The following is a 24,438-nucleotide window of genomic DNA, read 5'->3' on the forward strand; positions in this document are numbered from 1 at the left end:
TGCACGTTCTTTCGGGCTTCCCGCAAACTGCTTGTCCCACATACGCTCTTCGCATATGTGTGTGTTCCACCTTTTTATAAATGTAAGAATATATATATATATATATATATATATATATATATTCTTATATATATATATATATATATATATATATAGATATATATATATATATATATATATATATATATATATATATATATATATATTGCAGAGTGTGTTTGTTTATCGCTACTTTACACGACGTTACCACGGTTATTTGTATTATTTTTTGCCATTTATGTAAGAGACAATATCGATCTCGCTATAGTTTATAGACACATGATACTTTAAAGAGACAGATTACTGACTTCTTTTTTTTTCTGCTTGTAAACTCTTGTATATACCCGAGTGACTTTGAACGAACCTGTATGTGTATGTATGTGTGTATGTGTGCGCGTATATGTATACACTTACTTATATGTGTGATTTCTGTCTGAACTTTCCCTTTCAACGAATTAGTCACATCCATTTTACGGGGTATGGAAAAAACTATGTATAATTTTTTTTTTCTTACAAAGTATTCATTACAATCGTATCGTAAACGTATAATACTATATGTTTTTTTTTTTATGTATCTCAATTAGTATATGCTCTATCAGTATTAATTATAGATTCGCTTAACTTTTTCCTCTCGTTCTCTCACTTTCTCTTTTTCTCTTTCTCTCTCTCTCTCTCTTTCTCACTGTTGATTCGCGCTGCTCTATTCGCGCCCAATTGCGCATTTTATTGCGCGCGTTTCCTATGTATTTAGTATATTCCTTTTTTTTTTTTATTCCCTTAGTTTCACTTTTGTTTGTTTATTTGTTTGTTTTGAAGAGTATACATCATGTTTGATTCTTCGCTAATCTGAGCCTCTCATCTCAAGCCCGAGATCCATTTGATTCGCGACTTATTGCATTATGAGTTGCCACTCTTGCTCTCTCCTGCGTCCTCGTGTCCTATCCCCGTAATTTCGCACTTTGTGCTCCGTCGTCCATCTTCTCCGCCTTTGTCTCTCCCTCCCTCCTTCCTTTCCGTCGCCCTCGCTGGACCGTGAAATTTTCGAATCGCGTACACGTCGACTATACAAGTCGACGTCTTTCATATAAAGTCGTGTGTTATTCAAGTGCCGTTCAAAAGTCCGAAGGCCCGAGATTCGTTTAAAGTCTGTAAAGTTTCCGCGGACACGATGATTTCTAAAGTTTTCCGTCCGCGCGCGGATTTCTTTTCAACCGTCCTCTTCGTCGTCCGGCTGTTCTCGAAATGTCAGCAGAACGCGACGGTGCGCCGTCGAAACTTTCGCGATCTCGTGCCTGAAGAGAGAAAGAACTTCTCTCGCATGCCCGGAATCTCCTCTCGCCCGCAAAGTTAGTCGCGCGAAATCCGGCGATGCGAAGACCAACGAATTTTCTCCCCGATTTAATTTTCGTCGTATAAATGAAAGAAAACCGTGCCGCTCAAGAAATCAATCGAATTGTTAGAAAATTTACGAGAATAAACGCAGCGTCCTTTCGATCGCGATGGGACGACGGAAGCAAGGAGTGTTCCGAGTCGAAATTTTATTTCTATTTTCATCTTTAATTTTCTCATCCTTTGGCTTCTGGAAAATTTCGATATTTAATTTATGTAGAAGTTAGATTTCTATCTTTATACCTCAAATAGGCAACAAATAGTTTCCCATTAAGAGATTAAATTATTTAAAAAAGAAGTGTTTGGCATAATTACAGATTAAACAATTTCAAAAGAAGAGATCATACTATTTAAAGTATCAAAGTAGATGGTGGATTAAAAATTGAGATCGAAAGTAGGAGAAAAATTTCGATTCAGATCCATTTCATCGCAAGATGAATTCTCTTGGCATCATCGTTTACGAGATTCGTTGACGGAACGCGTTGCGAAACTGGTCTCGACTCACAATGATACTCGAATGCGCATCTAAAAAGAAGATAAACTCATCAGATATCATCGAAACGATTTTTGCATTACGATTAATTGCTTGGAAAATCGACATTAGTATTCCATAAGATAATAATTTTTTAAAAATAATTTTAATAATTTTGTAATAACAAATTCTCACAAAATCGACGAAGTAAACTGAGAAATATTTATCGATAAAGAAATTTCTCATTATATAGAAATCGAGAGTCGATCAGTAATCTCGATACGCACCGAGATATCATATTGCAATTCGATCTTTTCCAGCGACATTTTCCCCCCTCTTTTCCCCTTCCATTCATCGTCTCTATCTTACTCGCATCTTCGTCAATTTCTCTTTAACAATAGCAGGTACTAGCATAGCTACCACAGTCGTACGTATCGTTAATAGTTACAATTAAGTTTAGATATTACTAAAGGATTCTGTCCTTTATCAGCGTCCACCCTCACGTCTACTTAGTTAATTTCGCGGTTAAAACTTGTTTCACACCCACCGGGCCCGCCCGGAGACCATCCGCCGACCATCCCCGCATTTTTTCTAAAGCGTATTTGTGATTATCAAATCTACAACTATGTTCAACTACGCTTTGGACCAAGGTGCCATGTAAAAAAACGATTCTCTTCTTTTTTTGAAACGCAGTTCCGGGAAATTCGCGATCACACGTTCTAAGGACAAGGATTTTTTGGATTGCCGCAGCGGGGAGGATCGTCCATTAACTAGGGGGATTAAGGATAATTCGCTACAAGATCTATACAAAAGTGCGCATAAGAAAGAACGACTCAATCACACACATTTCGTCCCTAGAGATCATGTTGCCGTAGAAATTAGTCTAAGGAGAGGAGACGCGCTATCTAATCGGATCGGACCGGCGATCTCCGGGATTCCCTCCCTCCCCTCGGGCCCGTTCTCCTCGCATTATGTCCCACGACCACAGGATTAAACACTTTTGAATACTTTTAGCACCTAGTGCGCGCGGCCCGCGGCTCGCGGCACCTCCGCCGCCGTTAATGTCGGCTCTTATCAGCAAGACCGTCAATCGCGATTATCGCAAGAAATTAAGCGCATGGTTCTCGCAGACAGTGGAAAATCCATCTCGCCAACATCCGCGAAACTCCCGCTGAATCAAGTTTCTCAAATCACATATACACCGAGCGTTATTATTACTATTATTATTAATTATTATTATTATTATTATCTTGTGGGGATTATAAAGTAACTTTATTAGTTCCATTATTGATTCGAGACACGATCTCGAAACTGGATGGAATATATGGAGCTAGTGGTCAAAACACGACCCATAATTATCTTTTGTACAGACGAGTTTAAAAAGGAAGACGGTTTCGATCAAGTAAAAAAGGAATTTTCATTGCAAAATATCATTTGAGGGTGGAATCGTGTTTTTTTTTTATATCAAAAGCTAACAGTGAAACTCTGATGACGTTTTAAAATGAATATTTTGTAGTAAAAATCAATCGTGATCGAATTAAAAATTAAGCTGCTAGACTCATTTGCAACAAGAATATTGGAGCAGATTTTAAAAAAAAATTTTATAATAAATGAAATAATTGTTTAACGCCATAATTGAAATGCAGAGACGATCGAATTTCGATGCGATTCTCGCGATCAGACGAGCTCGTCGACAATAACGTGCGGCCTTTTAATTACGTAATCACCTAATTAATTTCGTGAACGCTAAGTGACAACTCGTTGCTCTCGCAAGATTGTCTCCCGCCCGCCCGCACGATCATTCTTCTTTTGGATTGGCTCTCTTTTTCGCACTATCTTTGTACTTGATTCTTTTGTTTTTAGCACCGTAAAGCTCAGCGGGTGACTGCGTTCAGTTTGATTAAAAGGACGCTGCCAGGAACGAGGAATCAACTTTGCTGCTAAACTTCGAATCGTTTTTTTTAATTATCGTATTTGAAGTAATTTATTTTGACCAACAAATTACGTTTCTTGTTCGTCTATGAATAATTATTTATATAAATAGAGTACTCTCTACAACGATTATATAAAATAATAATGAGAGGGAACTTCCGGATTCGTTCAAACACATAACGGCAAAGGGGCCGTGGTTTAACGATTCGAAGAGGTTTTCTCTGACAGCTTGGAGGGTCATCGACTCCGGATGTCAAATCGAAAGGCAATATCTCGAAAGGAAATCGATTCCCGATGGTTTTTCTGGGGCGGGCGAGGACCGGCAACGAGGCCACTCAACGTCCCTTGCGAACACACCGGCTGGCTCTTTTTCTACTTCTTCCTTTGCTCCTCTTCTTCTTTCTCCTACTGCACATCACTCGCCACACACTCTCTTGCTCTCTCTCTTTCTCTCTCGTTTTCTCTCCTACATTCTACTGCATTTATTATAAAAATAAAATGTAAAATCGTACCGAGGACGAGTTTTCCGAACGGTATAAAACTGCGAGCAGCTCTCTCTTTCCCTACGCTATCATTATACTCGTGGAAGGTTCGATCCTTCATCTCGATCATGTTGTTCCTCTTCATGCTACTGTACCGTCTCGTGCGAATGAACAAGCCGTTATTTATTTTATCTAGGTTCTTCCTTTCTCTCTATTCGAAGATTCTACGCGGGGAAGCTACCCGCGATCCCATCTTCAGATTCGTTTACAGACGCGCGCTTTACGTATTTAGTGCCTGAATAGCTTCCGCGTTGCAACCCGGAATGCATTATCCATTCGGTCTGCGCGAAACGCAAGCGACGTCTCGAAGTGGAGAAAGCTTGGAAGACACCTTTGCCTTAAATCGATCTAATCTCGGCGATGGTTCGCTCGACACGAGTCGGGGACAAGTGTTGTTGTAGTTCCTACACCGTTTCGCGAGAACCCGTGAAGAGTGAGTGTGCATATCTTGAATATAATACATAGGCTCTACAGATATATTCATTATTCAATTCTTTCCGACTATATACCAGTGAAAAAATAAATTATTACACATTGGTAATATCTGTGTGTGGGTTAGTGTTCGCGTATATATGTAATTTCTCTTTTCTCTTTTTCCTCAATACGTATGTGTCTCGCGTGTGACGTATGGTGATCTACATAGTATGCCCGTGTGGGTTCGTATCGTATGTATAGGATCGTTTTAAGGGAAGATCGGTATGTATACATCTGCATATGCATATATAATGGTATGTTTACGTGTCGTGTGTATCTCTATGTGTAACGCGTCGAGTGCGTCTTTACTATCCCAGATGTCGGCGTGTCGTTCAAACGTTTGCCGGTGTGCCGTATATATATATGCGTATATCTTTGCGTTTGTGTGTGTGTGTGTGTGTGTATGTGTGTGAGTGTTGTGTACAGTAGTTACACGGCATGATGCGGCAATCGTCCAACGAGCGCCTCGCGCCGTCGCATTGCAATCAAGTCTTTATCGGATGTTTCAACTTTAACACATATACACGCTCTCGTTAGTCGTTTTTAACCATTTCCTTTCTCCTTTTCCTCCTCTTCTCTCCTCCACGCCTAAGACGTTTTCCACGCATACGCTACCTCGCAATCAGACGTACATCTCGGAATCAGGCTCTACACGCACACGCTCTCCGTCCAATCGCACCTTCTTTCCTCGCCTCGATCGCTGCCGTAATCGTCATCGGTGTCGATCGCCCAAACGGCCGCTCTCTCTTCCTCTCTATCTCTCCTCCGGTCGTCGATAACTACCTACAATGTGTATACGTGTACAAAGTAGTTCCTTGTATTGAGAAAAATCGAATGAAAGAGCATCCTGAGAAAGCGTCTGGATGAGAATCGCGGGAGAAGATAGATGGAATCTTGTCGACCATTTGCTGGCGCGATCCGGGAAGAGAGATACAGAGTCTGGGACAGACTCCAGTTATCAAGGTACGGAAGCCGGACTCTGGACGCCGTCTCGACGACGGAACCTCGGAGACAACGGCCTCCCGTTCTCCTTCCTGCCCGCTGTCGGACCAGCGGCACCGATGACGAAGGCGGGACCGCGCGCGTCGGGACGCCGCTGCTGTCGGCGACCCACCGCGGCAGCATTGCCGACATTGATGGTTTGATGAGCACGCGCGGCGAGGTATTAGTTGGCCACGAGCAGATGCTGATACTGATTGGCCGGATAGGGCGCGACCGAGCCGAGGCCGAAGTTGTTGAGGCCCTCGACCAGGGCGCTCTTGTCCTGTTGCTGTTGCGCTGCCGCTGCCGCGCCGGCGTTAGTCGTCGCGGAGCCGATTGGGCCAAGGTTACCGCTGCCAGCGCTCTGAGTGCCGGCAGCGCCTGTACCCGCGCCGTTCACGCTGCCGCCGGTGCCGGTGGCGCCCGTTCCGTTCATGCCGCCGCCGTAAAATTGATGGCCGGCGAGCGCGGTCGGGTCGAGATACGACGATGGGAATTTGGCACCGGCATAGAGATCGGCCGGCAGATAGCCGCCGTGGTTCGACGAGTCGAAGATGTTGCGATGAGGGAACTGCGCGTGATACGCCGCCGCCGCCGCTGCTGCGGCCGGGCCGTGTTGGAAGAAGTACGCACTCGGGTCCGTGTGCTGTTGCGCGGCACCCGCCGCGGCGACTATGCTACCGGGCGATAGACTGCGACTACGCGGCGAACTCTGCGAGACCGGCAGACCTGCTGCACCGGCCGCGGTCACCTGTTGCTGCTGCTGCTGCTGCTGCGGTGGCTGCTGCTGCGGTGGCTGCTGGTGCTGCTGCTGCTGTTGCTGCTGATGGTGGTGGTGATGGTGGATCTGCTGCTGCATCGCTGCGCGCTGCTTTATATAGTTTGAGAACTCGGTGGGCGACATCCTGAAACCGAGCGGTACCGTGTGGTTCATCAGTGCCTGCGCGTGTATACGTATGCATTTGCGATTGTGTGTATGTCCCAGAGTGGATGGATCGTCTCGCGGTCCGGTTAGTACGCGCGGGGTGGCTAAAGTTAATCCTTGCTATTGACAATGTACGAGTGTACATTCTATTAATCTCTATAAGCTTCGGATAGGCATGCTTAGTAGTTGCTTCTATAGTTACTTTGTAAACGTGATTGATTAATTTTTTTTTATCTAATGACGGTCCCACCGTGCAATTTGTATTTTCTTGTACCGCGGGAACAGAGTTGAGTTAATTCTTTTATCAAGAATAAATGTAAGAATATACCTGAGACACAATTTCAAGCAGCATTTTATGTGAATATAGATTAGATTCTAAAAAAATTTAAGGAGTGTTGAGAACAAATACGTTTGTAAATAACTGTTTTATTTTTAATAAATTGCATTGTAAATTCTTTAATATTTTAAATACATTTTTTATTGTCAACACTTCTTAAATAGAATAAATCTCCACCGCGATAATTACTTTCATATCACTATGTGTGAAAATTAATTATTATACAGTTACACTCTCTCTTTTGCTGCAAAAAAATCGAAATAATCATTATATAATTTGGAAAATAAATACTTATTTGTATATTCATGATCAATGATAAAAAAGTCATATAAAACATTTTTACCAAACAATTTAAAAAAATAACCAAATAGACTTAATTTTCATTATGGTAATCAAGTTAATTATCGCTCTGAACATTCGTAAATTTCGACATAACAATTAAACCTGAATTCAATTGATCAATTAATCCATAGAATGAAAAGAATAAATATTGCTCTATGTACTAACCTATTGGCGCGTTTGCTGCTAGTTTTAAGCTTGGTACTGCCAAACTTGGTCTGGGCAAAGGTGGCGGTGGTGAAGGTAAGCGGGGCGGTGGTACGCGGGATGAAGGCCGGCACGGGGCTGGGCGAGCCCTTAAAGGAGCTGGTGATGGGCGTGGGCGAGGGTGCCGACGAGGAGCCGGACCCGTGGCCGTTCTGCTGATTGTTGGACGAGCCGTTGCTGGTGTTACTGCCGAGTGAGCTCGAGAACGGCGAGGTGGACTTGGGGCTGAGGCTGAGACCGCTCAGGGACGTGCTGACGGCCTCGATCGGCCTGAAGCACTGCGCTTCCGGATTGAAAGTCTTAGTGACCTCGCGATCGGCCGAGGTTTCGTCGTGCGGGTCGCCAGTCTCCGAGTACAGGATCTTCACGGCGTTCAACTCGCCGATTCGATAGCTCACTTCGCCGGGATCAACCCAGACAGCGAGTTCAGCCGGCAGGTTCTCCAGGATGTCCTGGATCGGCACGCCGCTCTCCTTCGCAGCGCGCTCCAGCACCGGGTCGACCGGATCGCCAGTTTTCAGGCACCTGAATGCCGAGCCCTTGAACGGTTTCTCCGGATACCAATGGCCCTTGAACTTGTCCTTGAGCGCCTTCTCGAGCTCCTCGCCGAAGATGTTGACCCGTCTGCGCGGCAGTTTGTTGTAGAGATACGATATCACGAAGTTAAGCGCCACCTGCACCTCGATATGCATCTTGGCCTTTGGTGGAAGAATCTTTGGGCTGTTGTCGTCTCTCGCACCGGGATAGCACCGAGGACGTCCACACGATCGGCCGTCTTGCCACCGGCGGGGAATTGTTCCGGAGATGGAGTTGGAGTGTTATATACACGTGTGCCCGACTAACGGAGCTGCCGGATGTGATGACCGTTGATTTTTCACCGCGCGCCGACTGTCGTCATGCGAGTCACAGTAGTCGCGAATATCTCAGGATCTGTAACGATACATAAAGAGGAAAATTATAAGAGATCTATCGTAATAAAGATAAATGATACAATAATAATTGCTCCTATTATGCGCGCAATTCTTTTAAAAAATATATATACAGGATGTTCCATATAAGTTTATTTTTCTTATATAGTAGACATTAATATCTATTTTATCAGATTAAATAAAATTTCTTTAAATGTTTCATTATAAAAAAATTAAATTAAATATTAAATTAAATTATAACAAAGCAACGAAAATTTTTGTAGAATTAAGAAATGATAAGTGCATTGTATTGGCATATTAAAGAACAAAATCTCCATGCATTTTCGAAAATTTTGCTAAAGAAAAAAAATATTTATTTACAAGAAATATATTGGTTTGTTTTTCATATTTACCTATATGAAACACCTTATATGTAAAAGCTAACAGCTTGAACAGATCTTTATATTCCTCTATCGTTTTGATGCAGCTAACTGACAAATTCCTTCTTTCAATTTCCGATTCAATTTCTACGGGGTTAAACGCGCTTTCGGGGCATCTATTCTACTCTTCTCTCGGCAAATCTTAATTACGATTCACAAATGAGTGGCGCCAAGTTTGCCGACCGTCGAATGGGAACATTATCGCGCGAGACGGCGCCCGTGCTCCCGCATTATCAGAGATCGACGATAGATCGTCGAGTACGCTCTCTCCCTCCACTCTTCCCCCTCCCCCGCAACCAAGTTGTATGCAAAGATCTGGATGTTGGGCGTCGCGACGCGAATTCCACGTAGGAAGAGGCGAGATCGTGTCAAAGAAACTCGCCGAGCTCGTCTGCTGGCGAAGGATTCGACGGCGTTTATGGGTTCCTTTCACGAGCGAGGTTCGCGCGCATTGAAACGGAACGCGGCTTCCGGTTACCTCGCGCCGTTTCTCGGCCTCGTGCGCTCAAGGAACCGGAACAGAGAGCCAAGTCGATCGTTCCTCGTCGTTCCCCCTCCCGCCTTCGCCCTCGGGACGCTTCTGAGATAACGCTATCTCGAGAACTGGCGCGAATGTCGACGAAATATTATTATAGACAAAATTAAATAAAAATATTAGATAATTCAATTGTCATTTTTTTTTCTAATTGAAAGTGTTCTTTTAAATAATAAAATTTAAGTAATGTATATAATAAATAATGTAAAATATTTTATTAAAATTACGGCTAATCGACTAATGTTGACAATGGATTTCAATTTCAATTGCTCTGATAATTGATACTTTTCACGATTTAAAGAATTTTATTTACGAAGCAAGTCGTATCTATACGCGTTATTTTTTCCTCTTTGCCTAAGCCTAGGCAAGTTCTCACAACTCTAACATTCCGTTACACTCCTTTTTACGATTGTTTACGCGCGCCGCGTGTAAATTATGCAACGCGTGACGCACGCATCGTATAACAGTGCTATTACACGTCTCCGCAGACACGGATTCTCTAACGCAAACGAGTCGAGAGATAATAAAAGGGGGACTTTGTGCCCTTTTAGATGCATTCTGAGAGAAGCGGAGCGCCGCCGCCAATCGCGAAAGTTGCTTCTCTCTCCGAATGGTTCCGAGAGCGAAAGGTGCTTCTGTTCTCCATCTCTCGTCCCTCTTCAATGCCCCCCCCCCACCTCCTTCTTTTCTCTTTTCTCGCAATAGAGATTCTTGGGCGTCTACCAAAGGCTTCTTCTCCGCGACTGCCGGGGTATATCCGGCACGACCCGAACCGAGAGTCTTGGAACTCGATTCCGCCTTTTCTGGCTTCTCTCCTTCGACCCCGCAATGTCGCTCGATCCGAGAAGAAGAGAGAGGAGAGAAGGCAATGGAAGGAGACGAGAACCGCAAAAGAGTTTCTACGACTTTCGGGCCGGTAAACCTCTTGAAGACGCGAGGCGATTTCACTTTTTACCGAGTCCTTCCACTTCTCTCTTACGCGGATTTTATTTCTCAAAGCTGGCATAGGATATATCCTATCCGTAAAAAGAGAGATGTATGCCGTACACGATTGTGTTATTAGAACTGCAATATTTCGACGAAGACTTTTTATGTTTCTCATCGACAGTGCGTATCTTGATATTATCGTTTGTTTGGAAAAAATTAATTTACAATCTTCGGCGTGATCTTTGCTTCTTCATTGAAAAAAGTCGCAAGCTATTAATCGTACGCGTACTTAAAAAAATATTTTAAGATATCCACATACAATTATTTAATGGAAAAAAAAAATATCATACATCTTTTAGGGAAATTGCGAAGTGATTCGCTCTCGTCGCGCGCGCAATGGAAATAAAATCGCGATAAAATATTTCCACGGAGGCGAGCACGCGATTTTCTCCGACTTTCCTCTCGAGGAGAGCATCTCGCGCTCCTCGGCTTTATCCGCCCGCGCATCTGATGCGCACCTATTTTTTCCGGCCACTCTACTCGACTCCGCGCTGAGCTCGCGAGAGATATGTAGGTTAAAGCTAGCGGCGGTCTCTCCACTTCCAACGAGACCGGGGGGGGTTGCTTGTGTAGATATTGATCCCGCGGCAACACGGGGCTGCCGGAAGGTTCTCGAGTTAAAAATACACGGCCTTGCACGGCTCCGCGTGTTCACCAAGTGCCGTAATTTCCGCCACCTTGATTTCCCTGCGATATTCCACCTCGTGACCCGCGAGATTCCTCGGTTTATCCCGGACTTGATCGAGTTTGACAGAAAAATCATTACGTCGCTCTGCCATCCTCCTCCCGATTATTCCTCTCTTTCTCCCGATCGTCTATCCATAACTTTGAGATATAATCACGGATGAATAACGAGTTAGACGTAAAACTTATGCAACATCGATGCAACTAATCACGCATCTGCTGGGGTGATCATTATTTAACAAACACCATGTATTTGTAATTCAAACACTTGAGGGAATTCATCCCGGAACGCTCAATAAATAGCGCTTTCTCTTTCCCTCTCTCTCTCTCTCTACTATCGATCTTAGTAAAATATATTTTAAATGAAATAACGCTCTTCTTCTGAAACACAAACGCAATTTTACAAGTCTTTCATCTTCAATTTTTTGCCACCGATCGCTGGAAAGTCAAGTTAATTTTATTATCGCCCGCTAATTATCTACGAGTCGATTCGCGGCGGCAGGTGTCAAAGTGTCAAAGGGATTTTTTCCCTCCATCTCTTCTCCTCTCAGAGATGCGAGATCGAGCCCGCTGGTTGCCGGCGCGCTTTGTATTTACGCCGGACTGAATGGAGGTCGCGCCAAGAGACAGAAGAGGTGCACTGGTATGTGGGCCGATGATATAAAGCGTCCTTCGGCGAATCAAGTCAATGGAGCGCGGGGGCTTTCCTCCCTCCCACCCTCCCGCGCGTGCGGCACTGATATTCTCCACGTGGAGAGGAATTGTGTGCGAGAAGCGACAGCGCGGCGCGTCCTTGTCGCGACGCGACGTCGTGGCGATAGACGCGGGGAAAGAGAGAAGTGGCGTATCCGGCTAATTAACCCTCTCCCCTCCCCTTCACCTCCTCTTCCTCCCCTATTCCCGGGCACTCGCTCGCGTTACTCGCTCGGTCGAGTCGTCCTGCGCGCGCGAGATGCCTCGACCGCTTGATCGCGCACCCAGATCAATGCACTCGACGAGAGTATCTACGACGACGTGACGTATCGTGATCACGTTGCTAGTGCGAACAAGGTGATTCCCGATGCTGTCGTTAAGTCGTCTCTTAAGATGCGAACGAAAGAAGAGCAGTAGCTCGCAGATTAAATAAAAGTGCAATTGTATGAAGGGACACGAATGATTGAAGAAATTTTATGCCACGTAAAGAGATAAATATACACACATACACTTTTATATATTAAAAAATACTCTCTTTCCAAAATTATTGCCACAAATATTTAGTATCTATAAAGTATATATATATATATATATATATATATATATATATATATATATATATATGTACACATGTTGTAATTGAAATTATTGAGAAGAAATAATAAAGAAATTCAATCGTATCTTTTTCTAATAAATAAAATCTTATAATCTTTCTTTTATTTATAAAGAAAAATTAAGCTTCTATTTTGTATTTCAAATAAATAATTTCAACATTTAACAAAGAAACTTTTGACTATAGATTAAATAATTTTAAAAGAAAGTGATTTAACTGTGTTTAAAGTATTAAAATAAATGTTAGATTAAAAATTGAGATTATATATATGTATATATATATATATATATATATATAAGAAAAATTTGAGGTCACACGAAGGATGATACAATAGTCTAAAATATGGAATTGGAATTTTTTAAAAATCAAGAATCGTACTTTTCTAAATTACTTTCTCTCATTAAATTCCAAACTAACCATTTAAAAGATGATTGAGAATTCCAAACTAACGATTTAAAAGATAATAATAATAAGCTATTAATATTTACAATATTTAAGCAATATCTTCCATTAAATAATATCCGCTACTTCTTTTGATGTCTCGGCCTTGCATGTGTGAATTATTCTAAACACGAATTGGGAGAATTACTTATGTGTGCGTGTGACAGTCATAATAATTTTCCAAGTTACTGTGATTTTGAACATTCGAGTTAATTATCGCAACTAATTTCGAACAATTCTCTTAATTCGGGATTCAGCAGAGCGCATTAAATCCGTCAAAGCACGCGCGCGCACTCTCAGCTCCCAGCGTATATACACCCACTTAATCGATCCCCGAAGAAACAGCGGAGAACTGATTTAATTACGCCGGTCGTGCAAATTGGGTCAAGACGGCGCGCCCCAACGTGCTTCGTTTCGAGTAAAGGCGTCGTCGACGAGGCTCTAAACCCAAAGTCACCCAAGAGGTGTTCTGGAAAGTGTCACGAGAGTGCCGCCGAGTAATCGATTCTAGTTTCGAATCTTTCCTTTGAGGATTATCTGATCCTTCCACGACGATTACTTCGCTCCGGAACGCGGAGGGAACCGCATATATGTGACTGCAATGTCGGTTATATAATAAGTCGTCCTCGGCCGAGACACGTGCGCGTGTCCAACTTTGAAAGCTGATGTTTTATAAGCCGCACGCGAAGAAACACACCGTACTGATGCCGTAATGATCGATGAAATCCCGGGGATGGAACTTTCATAACTATTATATTTGACAGGTCTCGTCGATGAAATAATCGTGTGATGTTCGTGGCGATGCACTTAATTGAAAATTACAAAACACATGGCGTACATATGTATACTTTCTTAAATTAAATCTGTGAAAATATCTCTGATTAAAGCAAGAGCGATGAATATTTCATCGATTCTCAGTGAAAATATTTATATATATATTGCTCCTTCGTCTTATTTTTCATTGAATATGATAGTAAGATTTATAACTAATATTCTAATTTAGAACCATAGATTTTTTACTCTTAAGATGTGATAAATCCACGCAGATAAACAAGACTCATGAAAAAACTCAGACATATATTTTTTAACAAAATATATATTAATTTCTAATCTTATACATATATAATATTATAATATATATTATATATTTTTTTAATATCACTGATTGAAACATACCATTTACTGATTCTTTCCAGTAAGATTTCACTGTTTACAAAGCTATTCTTGTAACTGAAACCACTGCTATCAGTGATAATATACTGATTCCATTTAAAAGAGTAATGCGGGTCCCACAATTGATCCCCAAAGATCCGACGAAATAATAAAGGGTTCCATTCTATTCTAAGACTCTTCTTACGAGCACCTTGAAACGCGTCAAGACGATCGTTACTTTGTACCTTCATCGTTTTTTTTTTTTAAGTACGAGAAAAAAACTGGTCGCGCAAAATCGTGAAACCTTGAGGATGCGAATCCTCACGCGCGTTTAAATCCCGGCTATTCTCGGACACGTGACCAACCCCGCTCGCGTGACTCCTGATCTCGTTCTCTATGTAAACGACTGACAGATTTCGCGCCGCATTGATCGACGATTGCGATAAAAAGTCCCATTGGCGTATTTAAGAATTAAAACTTAAGCACGATGCACAAATGATCAGACAAGATTCTCAGATTATCGTGAGCGAATCATTGTATCGGATTATAAATAAGACACTTCGCGCGAAAAACGTTTGCAGAGCATTTCCCTCATTTAATGCTCATGGTAGATAAGTTATCCTTACTTATCGGGAGAAACGCATCATCCATTATAATATAGATCGACTTACTCCACTGGAGGCGATTCTTATTGAACTTTATTGTGTAGGTTATAATAAATTCTCCCTTCTTCCCCCTCGCTCTCTCGCCCTATCTTTCTCTCTCGGATACTCTCCCCCGTCGTCCTCCTTTCCTTTCCCACCTCTCTCCTTCCCTATCTTCTCGCTCGTCGCTCTTTCTCGAGCGCGGTGCCAGGCGGACCGACAGATCAATACGACACAGTCTCTGCGGACACGGGCGCTGCTGCTCCAGATAACAAGGCGAGAACGCGGACCTGCCCTATAAGCCTCCATTTAAATAGCGCCCCAAATACATAGGTCGGTAGGTAGGTAGGTAGGTAGGCACGTAGGGGCGCTCCTCCTACGGAAAAGATGCCGAGCACTCTCCGAAGGGTCACCCCCATCGAATACCCGGACCTGGGCCAAAGTTCGAGTTACGTCATACATTTTTTGGCTCGCCGCCATTGCGATTCTATCTTTCGCAAAATTTTGTTTATTTAATCGTAAATAAAACGCGACGCATTAATTTTTATTTGTATATTTCAAATTTTATGGTAAAATTTATTTCGCAAAAGGCACTTGGGGAAATGTGTCTGTATTTTTAACAGTAACTCATAAAGCTCATTTGATATTGTGAGATTAAAATAAATATATATCTTCTTTTTAATATATATATGTATATACAATTTATATATTTTTTAAAACAAAATAAATATTATTATCTCTCTCTCTCTCTCTCTTTTTAAAAAAGTTATTTCTATCCTAATCGATAACAGCGGGAATATCGTTAATTTAGGTTTGGAAAACTGTACCTTTCAGAATAAACGATTCGTTCACAATCGTCTATTTCTACAAGGTACAAGATTCAATTAAACGCCGCGCTATCATCGTGAAGCAATTTAAAATAAAATGTACTTTGATTGCACGCGTGAGCGCGCGAACTTTATGAATCGGTTCGAATGGAAAATAGATTTTATTATGCCCTTACCACTCTCTCTCTCTCTCTCTCTCTCTCTCTCTCTCTCTGCACTCCGTGTTTCTTTTCTCTGCAAGTTGCGTCCAATATCACGGCACGAAATGGCAATGTGACACCGTATCGCTGATTGACCTAATTACACATAAACTGATGCTCGCGACGCAACCATATCGATTTATCGTTTAACTTGCGAACGATAATTAAAATTAAAAATTCCATCGAGAAAGCACAAAAGTTCATCGAGCAATATATTCTTAAACACTTTTGTATTCGACCGAGATTACTATCTCTAGAAGTAGAACTTACTAAGTGGCTTCAATGTTTCGTCATATTTGATTTACTATTTGATCCAAGTTCCGATAAGATACGATATGAAATTCCGAATTCCGAGACTCCCAACATTGAAAAGAGATGAAACGCGAAATATCACCACGTGATTATATAAATATAAAATATTTTTTCATCCGACTGTATATAATAAACTGCCCAAAAAAATCAATCAAAATGAATTCGCAATCGATAGTTAATAGAACGAGGATATTCGCGACGATGTAGTAAGACGGATGTGAAAGGACCGTGAGACGTTTGTTTTTTCATCTTCGTCGAGGAGAATGAATCGGCAATCTCTACGGATTTTCCGCCGTTCGATTGCGAACGCACGAACGAAAGGAATTAATTTTAGTGAGCGAGAGTGCGTTCGAGAGCGGTGCTTGTACAATGAAAATTTACGACAAACGATGCGACGCATGCGGAAGTGAAGGCGCGCCCGATAATTTCGTCGTCTGTGAAGAAACGGAGTTCTTAATGGTCGAAGAAGAATAAGAAGTCAGAAGAGACAGAGATAGATAGAGAGAGAGAGAGAGAGAGAGAGAGAGAGAGAAAAGAGTAGAGAGATGGAGAGCTAAGAAACCCATTATCCACGAAAATACGGCCGGTTGTCATCCTCAGAGCTCTTGGACGCCCTTAGACGAACGAAGAGATTTTCGCCGCGTTATTTCCTATATATTTTCTCTCCTCCGTCGTGGCGCCTCTTAAGAGAGTAACTGCATCGCCCGTTTAGAGATTTTATGACCAATTTGTTCAACGACCGCGGTCCTAAACCTCCCGCTAAAGTTCGCGTATTTGTTATCTCGCGTTATACAACGAGTAATTCCGAGAATTTTCTCCTATATGTGTGTCTCGCAGATAATCCATGTGTGCAGCTTGTCGTTTATTCAGCGATAAATCGAAATCTCGGAGCAAAGTATCGCGCGACCGATTGTTGATCATTGAGCCTGCAACACGTGATACGTTTTTGCTGATTTTTCTTTCCGTCTTTTTTTTTTGTATCCGTCGCGCGAGATTACAACGTATCGCTGATCATATCAGTCAATTTTTACCGCCATTAGATAGACATTCCAAGTAGGAGGGAGAGGAATTATTTGTACGTGCCTGGAAAATAGAACTTGGGAAATACCAGTAAAATATTGCGAGAGACTGCAAAAAGATTTTCTATCGCCGTCCGCGAATGGATAACGATTGATTAAATATAATCAATCGTTATTTAACGCGAGAAAAAAAAAAAATAAAATGTATTGAATAAAAAATTATAATTAACGCGTGCGAGTCATGCGGTTTAAAAAAAAGAAAAAAAAACCTTGCATAAAGATTTACACGATTATATTATATTGATTAACGCCGACACGTGCATATTATGAATATATTATGCTTTAATTGCGCGGCAAAAAAAAAAAAGAAGTGATCGTCTCGTTATTATATTACGAGAAATCAAAATATTACAAACTTGTATATATAATGATTCCTATGGAGAGCGTTAAATTACCTGCCTCTTTTTTCACGGCAGCTTATCCTGGAATTCCCGTTTCACTCGAAGGAAATAATTACTTCATCGCTTCAATGATATCCATCAACCGCATAATCGGTATAAGAAAAACGGTAAGTAAAAACTCTCATAATAACATAATATACGCAGGTCATAATGTAATGTCTTCTAAGAACGAGTATCTCTTTCAAGTTTTTTTCATAATTATAAACGGCTATTTAATAAAAATATGTTCTTTTTATCTAGATGATTAGAGAACCGGACCTACAGCGTGATTCATTGGGGATTAGAACGCTAGAAATGTTTAGAAGATTATCCAATACACATTTCTAAATCCAAGAGAGATATTCAAGTATCCTCACTTCGGGGAAATTCCATCGAGCCACATCAAGAAAGCAATATTATCTAATATATATTTTTAAAAGACATTCCATCTCTGAGACGATGTTTAGTCTCCGCTGTATAAAGACGCACGTTTGCATTAATAATAAAAATAAGTTGTCAAAGATGAGAAATCTCTCCAAGACGAATTACGAAACAAGTATTTTTCGCGCGAGATCTGACTGTCAACAGAGAGCCGCTTTTCCTCGATCATCGCGGGAAACAATGGGGAGAAACCCGCGATTATCGGCTGCACATGGAGATACACGCAATTGTTCATGCGACACTAAAAGCGCGAAAACATGTACCCCTCTCTCTCTCTCTCTCGTTTGGTTATTCTTTCTATCTCGATGCGCTACAATAGACATCGATAGGATTTCCTCAAACAGGTTCGACACGGATGAATGAAGAGTTTCTCTCGCTGAAGGTCGTTTATACGGGCCTTTCCTCCGATTCTTTATGCAAAATTAATCTTTTTTAATATTTCCAGGTACTATTTATACTTTCACCGATCGCTAATCGTTGTTGTAATGATCGACAATGATAATGGATATTTTTAATGGCTGAAAACCGTGGCTGAAAAATATTGTGCTTTCAAATATTCGTGTAATTATTAATTAGCAATGCGTGCTACGATAGAGTTAAATATAACAACGATTTAAAAATTAATCGCGCAGACAAAATAATTGTTTATGATAACTATCATTAATAAATTAATTCGATTTTTAACATATAATATATAAAGCACATTATTTATTAATTTATTGTCTTCGATAATTGTTTTTTTTTTTCATCATTTCTATAATTATTTTATCTTACACAAATCTCTCTCTCCAATTTTTATGTTATATCTTCTTTTTCTACCATTCTTTGTCACATTTATTATGCGATTGGAATTAAGGATTGTTTTCCGATTAATGAAAATAACCATAAATCCACACACAAAATTCGTATAAATTACATTGTGAGATGAAACATCACCTTTGTTATCGCAGACAGATAGAATGTGTTTTTTAAATATGAAAGGTACACAAAGGGGAGGCCTTTTCTCTCGGATATGTAAATTATATCTGGTCGCAATATCCATTGCAGAATGTAATTGCGATATTATATCCGACTCACTTGGCTGCCTTCATTGTCGAATGTATAATTAATGTATTCAGATATTCTCATTATCGACTAATTTACTTTAACAGGGAGACATTATGGAAAACGAGAATCCCTTGATGGCGTCTCTCTCGAGATTAACCGTCCCGTCTGTTCGTTGTAAATATTATGATTTACGATTGCGATAATCTTGTTTGATTTAATTACTATTTTACTTTTAGTAAATAAAATAATTTAAATAATTCATAATTGAATTCTTCGGATATCAGAGACAGTTCTCTTGCTTTATCTCTTGGAGAAACGTTACTAAATCCAATAAGGAAATAAGTAGACAACTGTGCTCTTATATATTGCAATGTAAATAATAAAATTACAAGTAATGATTGATATCCAGAATCTAACTGCAGATATAAAATTGATATTGTTTTAATACATTCAAATAATTATTTATGAACAAGGTCTTATTATTATATTATTTATGACATATACAATCGACAAATAAATATAGGAAGATTAACATAAAAGCAAAAATATTTTGTCAAACACGAGTGAAATGCAAAATGTTCGTAAAAGACATTTTAGATAAAAAAGTGGCATTTGTAAGTATTTTTATGGCATTAAAATTATCTATTTTAAAGCTAGAAGTCAAAATATTGCTCGTTTAATTGTACGCACATTTAAAATATATTTTAAAAAAATTTTTAAGGCTGTTCAACGAAAAGCGACGCCGTTTTCGCGGATCGTGAATGTTGGTATGTAGTTTCCATCGCGAAACCGGAAGGAAGAAACGCGAAAGGGCGAGGTGATGATCGATCGTCGGTAGGAACCACCCACATCGGAAAGGAATGGAGAAAGGTGTTCCTTGTAAGAAAAGAGAAGCGAATAGCCATGAAAGAGAAAAGGAGATCGATGTGATATCTCACTGATATCCGACCATGCTTCATCTGGATTTGCGACGCGAAAATCACCGATTGTCATCGGGTTAGACTATCTTCGAGAAGAATTCAAATTCGCACGCTCGAGAATAAGTACAGAGTTCTTAAAGTTTCGAGAGAGAGAGCAGAAAATATAATTTTGATTAATTAAAATATTTCAATATAAATATAAAAATTTTTAAAGACTCTTCACGATTCACTGTTAGTGTAATGGAGCGTATAAGAATAAATATACATTTAATTAATTTTTTCCACAAAGTTAAATGCACAAAAGATTCGTTATATTTATTAAATGAAATCAAAAACGAAACAAAACTGTCCTTATAGCATCAAAATTATATTCTTAAATTTTTAACTTTCTAAGGAATATAAGTTTTTATAGAAAAACCGGATATCTAACATTTACGTATAATATTGACGCTGAGAAGAATCAGTGTGCCATAAGATTGATTTTTCCTTGAAAATATTCTTCAAGGGAATGCAGAATTCTCGATCCTATGAAGAAATATGGAACAAGCGCGAACGAGAAACTACGAGGAAGCGAATCTTGAAATCGCCGATATTTCAACCGATAGCGTCGAATCGAGATTTGCGATGGACACGAGCCAACAATCTTAAGGTAGATTGCACTAACTCGGATCGATTCCGTAAAAACATCATGGAAACTTCCTAAAAAAGAACTTCGTCAAAATTACATAATAATCACGATAGTCTTTTGTATTGTATCTTCAACCATCTCAGAAGATATTTGCAATTTTGTCTTCATCCAAAAATTACGTAAAATTAACATAAAAATACACATCGTCGAAAAGATGCATGGTTTAAAAAATCGTCTCGTCTGTCTCTAATCGCGCGAGAGGCGATATAACGGGGGTGGAAAAAAAAAAACACCTTCAAGACACAGACCGATCGATATACTTCTTCCAGTGCAACGCGAACGCGCCATCGAGAGGCATCGTGATTCGGATGCCTTCGTGTAAGAAGAACATCGCGTTGAAATTCCGCGCGGTTGGATCGGCGCCGCGCATTATGTAATAAAATGCACCGCGAAAAACTCGTCACTCATTCGCGTCCGCGAGTTGCATAAAATATTCGCGATCACACGAGAAGCTTATCTCTTTTTTTCCAGAAAATATCTCACGCGCAAGTAATTTAGATTTCTTTCCTTTTTTTTCTTTTAGCGTTCTCATTCGAGCGTTTTTTTCCGCGCGCGCGCGCGATTTCAAGTATTTCGCTGTTTTCGTGCTCGAAAGCTTCTCCAAAAATCGACGAGCGTCAAGAAACAAGTATCTCGGTGACGCCGCGAGTAAGCATAGAATTCAAATTTCTCTGCGATATTAATCCAAACGGCCTATTAATACTGGATTGCGAAACATTCTATTCGAGGGAAATCTGCGATCGCGATTTCCCGTCTTGCGGCGAGAATCTTTATAAGCTATAACGGGCGCGCAGCGTATTTCCAAGCCAAGGTTAAAGTCGATTTCGCCTGGCATTTAGTCTGAAGAATTTCTGTTATTTCCTACAGCGATATAACCTGGCGCGCGTATATAACCCGGAAGGGGTTTTTATCGATTTGGAGGAGAGGCGGTCCTTTTGAAACGCTCGATAGAGCGAGACCGTAATCCCGCAGCCGCGGAAACTACAACTTTACTCGTTCCGTGCGCCGTAACTTGTTTTATTCGAGAGCGTTTTACCGTGACGCGTACGAGTTTTCCGTACGAGAAAAGGTAAAGGCGCATACGCACGGTGAACGCTAAAACGCGAAAAAGTGTTGGTAAACAACGGTAATAATGAGATGATGGTGCGCGACAAAAACGTGATCCGACTACCTCGTCCTGCAAAAGTATGCTCTTTCATTTTCTCCCGCGAATGAAAATTTTGCAATGCCAGATAAACATTTTTCTGGTAAATTCCTAAATTTTCTTTTCAGATATCTTTCTCTTTCGTGAGCTAAAATTGACTATTTATTTAAAGTAAAAACATTCTGATGTTTCTCGCGTAAATGATGTCATTAAAAAGTAATATATTTGTAGCTAATTATATGTACGTATATTATTTATATTGTATTATATATATATGCGTATAAATTATTAATAATTATATAATATATATTTAATATTATATTATATATAATTTTTTAAAATATATTAATTAAATATAATATAAAATTATAAATTATATATATATATATATATATATATATATATATAAAATTATAATTATAAATTATATAATCTCTACGCTAGCACTTTTGCATTTTTAAATGTCTTGTTAAATATGCAAACAGGCATACTTGCGTACGATGCAAAAATAGAGAGACATTCTCGTTCGCGGATCACTTCCTTATTCGTCCAGCTGCGATGTGGACCTCGCGTCCTCAAGACCTGTTTACGTAAGTGTGAATAAGACGTGCCGCATTCTAACGATGATCTATTTACGTCCACTGCTCCCCGAGATCCCGGCCCGTACGCGCCTAATTTTATATTCGGAGCAAAAACTCGGCCACCATTGCCAAGTGGAGCTCCGTCACAATCGATCCCTCTCACCCCGTGACCTTTCGCCGCACGTCAAAAGAGAGTAAAATATTTACGAAAATAAAAGTCCCGTGCTCGCTCCAAAAATGATACCGTGTAACGATACGAGACACCACCTGAAATAAGGTTCCCCGTAAGCACCTAAGTAAGGACGAGTGCTCGGGAAAATAATCGGCGGATTAATCGGAGGGGCAACCGGAGGACAGAACACGATTATACGCGTTGTTTCGACCTAATCCTCTTTTCCGCCGTAATAGGATTACGAGGGAAAGAGCGAGGTCGCGAATGAATTCCGCTGATCACGTGGAAAGTTCTTACGCGCTTTCAAGGACAATCTTTGGCCGCGGCAAAAAAACTTCGGAATGAACCGCGTCGTTGGAAAAAAAATTGCCTCTTCGCCCCTTGTCGAGAGATAATCGCGCACTCGAATCCACATTTCAGATTTATAACGACGAACGTGCGCGTTGCCCCTACCCCCGTAAGTCACTACGCCGGAATTATTGCGCGAGATAAGATTTACGGATCCTATAAAATTGGAGTACTGTTGTCTTTACTTTCTGTGCGCGCGCGCGACACGAACATGTTTTTGCCCGAGTAAAAACGGATTTAGAACGTACATTAATCGCCGACGAATGAGTAATATTCCGAAAATACGCTTCGGGTATAATTAAAATGCCCGGGTTTATCGACCACCGTGTGTCGCCGAACGTGTGTGCCCCTTTTTTTTACAGATGCATTATTGTAATTGTCGCACAACAATTGCTCTCAAAAATTCGTCAATTTTTAACGATATTTCGAAGCAGGCGGACTCGATAATTTTGGTAATACCAGAAAGAATATCCGCGTTATTTCGTGGATGTAACTTTAATTAATCAACGTAGGCTGTAATTATCGTATGTCTGCGAGCGGGGACAATTCTTTTCCCGCCCGATATTCCGATATTCTGATAATACGGTACGTCGAAGCGTAAAACTTGAGATGCTCGATATGCGTATACGGAAAACGTTACCGTTTCGAAAGATGCTATCCTGGATAAAATCGTGAGAGAAAGGTTATCTCTCGAGCGGAAAATAAAGGATTCCTAGCACCGTTATGAAATGGCTCGCGTCAAATTGGAAGAGGTTCCCGTTAAGAATATATATACAATTTTTTTTTTTTTACATCTACGAGGAAGATAAATCAATCTTCTCTTTCTCTCGATTTGTCGCGATATGTACTCACTAATTAAAAATAAACATATGTATGACGAGATCAAGCGAAAATTGACGAAAAGCGAGTCACGATCGCGTTGATACAGACGTTCCTTATCTCCTCGACAAGAAACGATAATGAGAGCTCGATTGTCATTCGTGTCGTTCAGTCTGTAGTCTTGAAATTCTTTTCTTTCAATGTAAAATTATCAACTTTAAAGCTAAGATTTTAATATCTCGAGGTATATTTCTCTCTCTATCATCTGTAATCTATATAATTTTTGCCGCGTCGCAATCTTTTCTTATCGCCATTCCCGCGTCGCGATGACAATTCTTCGACGCTTGTCGATTGAGAAGGAGGTCAGTGAAAAGTGCGTATGGGCGTTCGAGAGATTAATCTTTTCCATTTCCATCGGCATTGACCCTGCTTGCTCGTCGATCCATCATCGTATACACGCGAGCCGAACGTTAGGCGGCAGAATCGACCGTCGCCGAGGAAAAATAGCGAGGGATCATCCCCGGATCTCTCATAAATCGATTCCACCGTCGGCGAATAATTACGTGACTCGAGGATCTAATGGCGGGGATTCGGCGCCGTTTATCTTCGTTATACAACAAACGAGTCGGTGGAAAATATCCCGGCGTAGATGATTCCGGCTCTGGCGATGAAGAATCACGAGTGCGCGATCGGTTGCTCGTCGCGGAAGTTATCGGCGAGCCGATAAAGGCCGGTTCAACGGTCGC

General features: G+C 40.8%; 1 protein-coding gene across 3 annotated transcripts in view; it reads right to left on the reverse strand.

Moving 5' to 3' along the window:
• Positions 1 to 182: 182 nt before the first annotated feature.
• The window catches only part of LOC126858795 (protein Tob1-like), a 172,371-nt gene continuing 148,115 nt past the window's right edge, over positions 183 to 24,438 (reverse strand). For all 3 annotated transcript variants that reach the window (XM_050609411.1, XM_050609403.1, XM_050609395.1), the window contains 2 exons: positions 7,599 to 8,567; positions 183 to 6,734 (listed from right to left, as the gene is read on the reverse strand). In XM_050609411.1, the coding sequence (XP_050465368.1) occupies positions 6,014 to 6,734; positions 7,599 to 8,329 (1,452 nt within the window). In that variant the 5' untranslated portion in view covers positions 8,330 to 8,567 and the 3' untranslated portion in view covers positions 183 to 6,013. The remainder of the gene's footprint in view (positions 6,735 to 7,598; positions 8,568 to 24,438) is intronic.

This window comes from Cataglyphis hispanica, chromosome 1 (genome assembly GCF_021464435.1).
Source record: "Cataglyphis hispanica isolate Lineage 1 chromosome 1, ULB_Chis1_1.0, whole genome shotgun sequence".
Lineage (NCBI taxonomy): Eukaryota > Metazoa > Arthropoda > Insecta > Hymenoptera > Formicidae > Cataglyphis > Cataglyphis hispanica.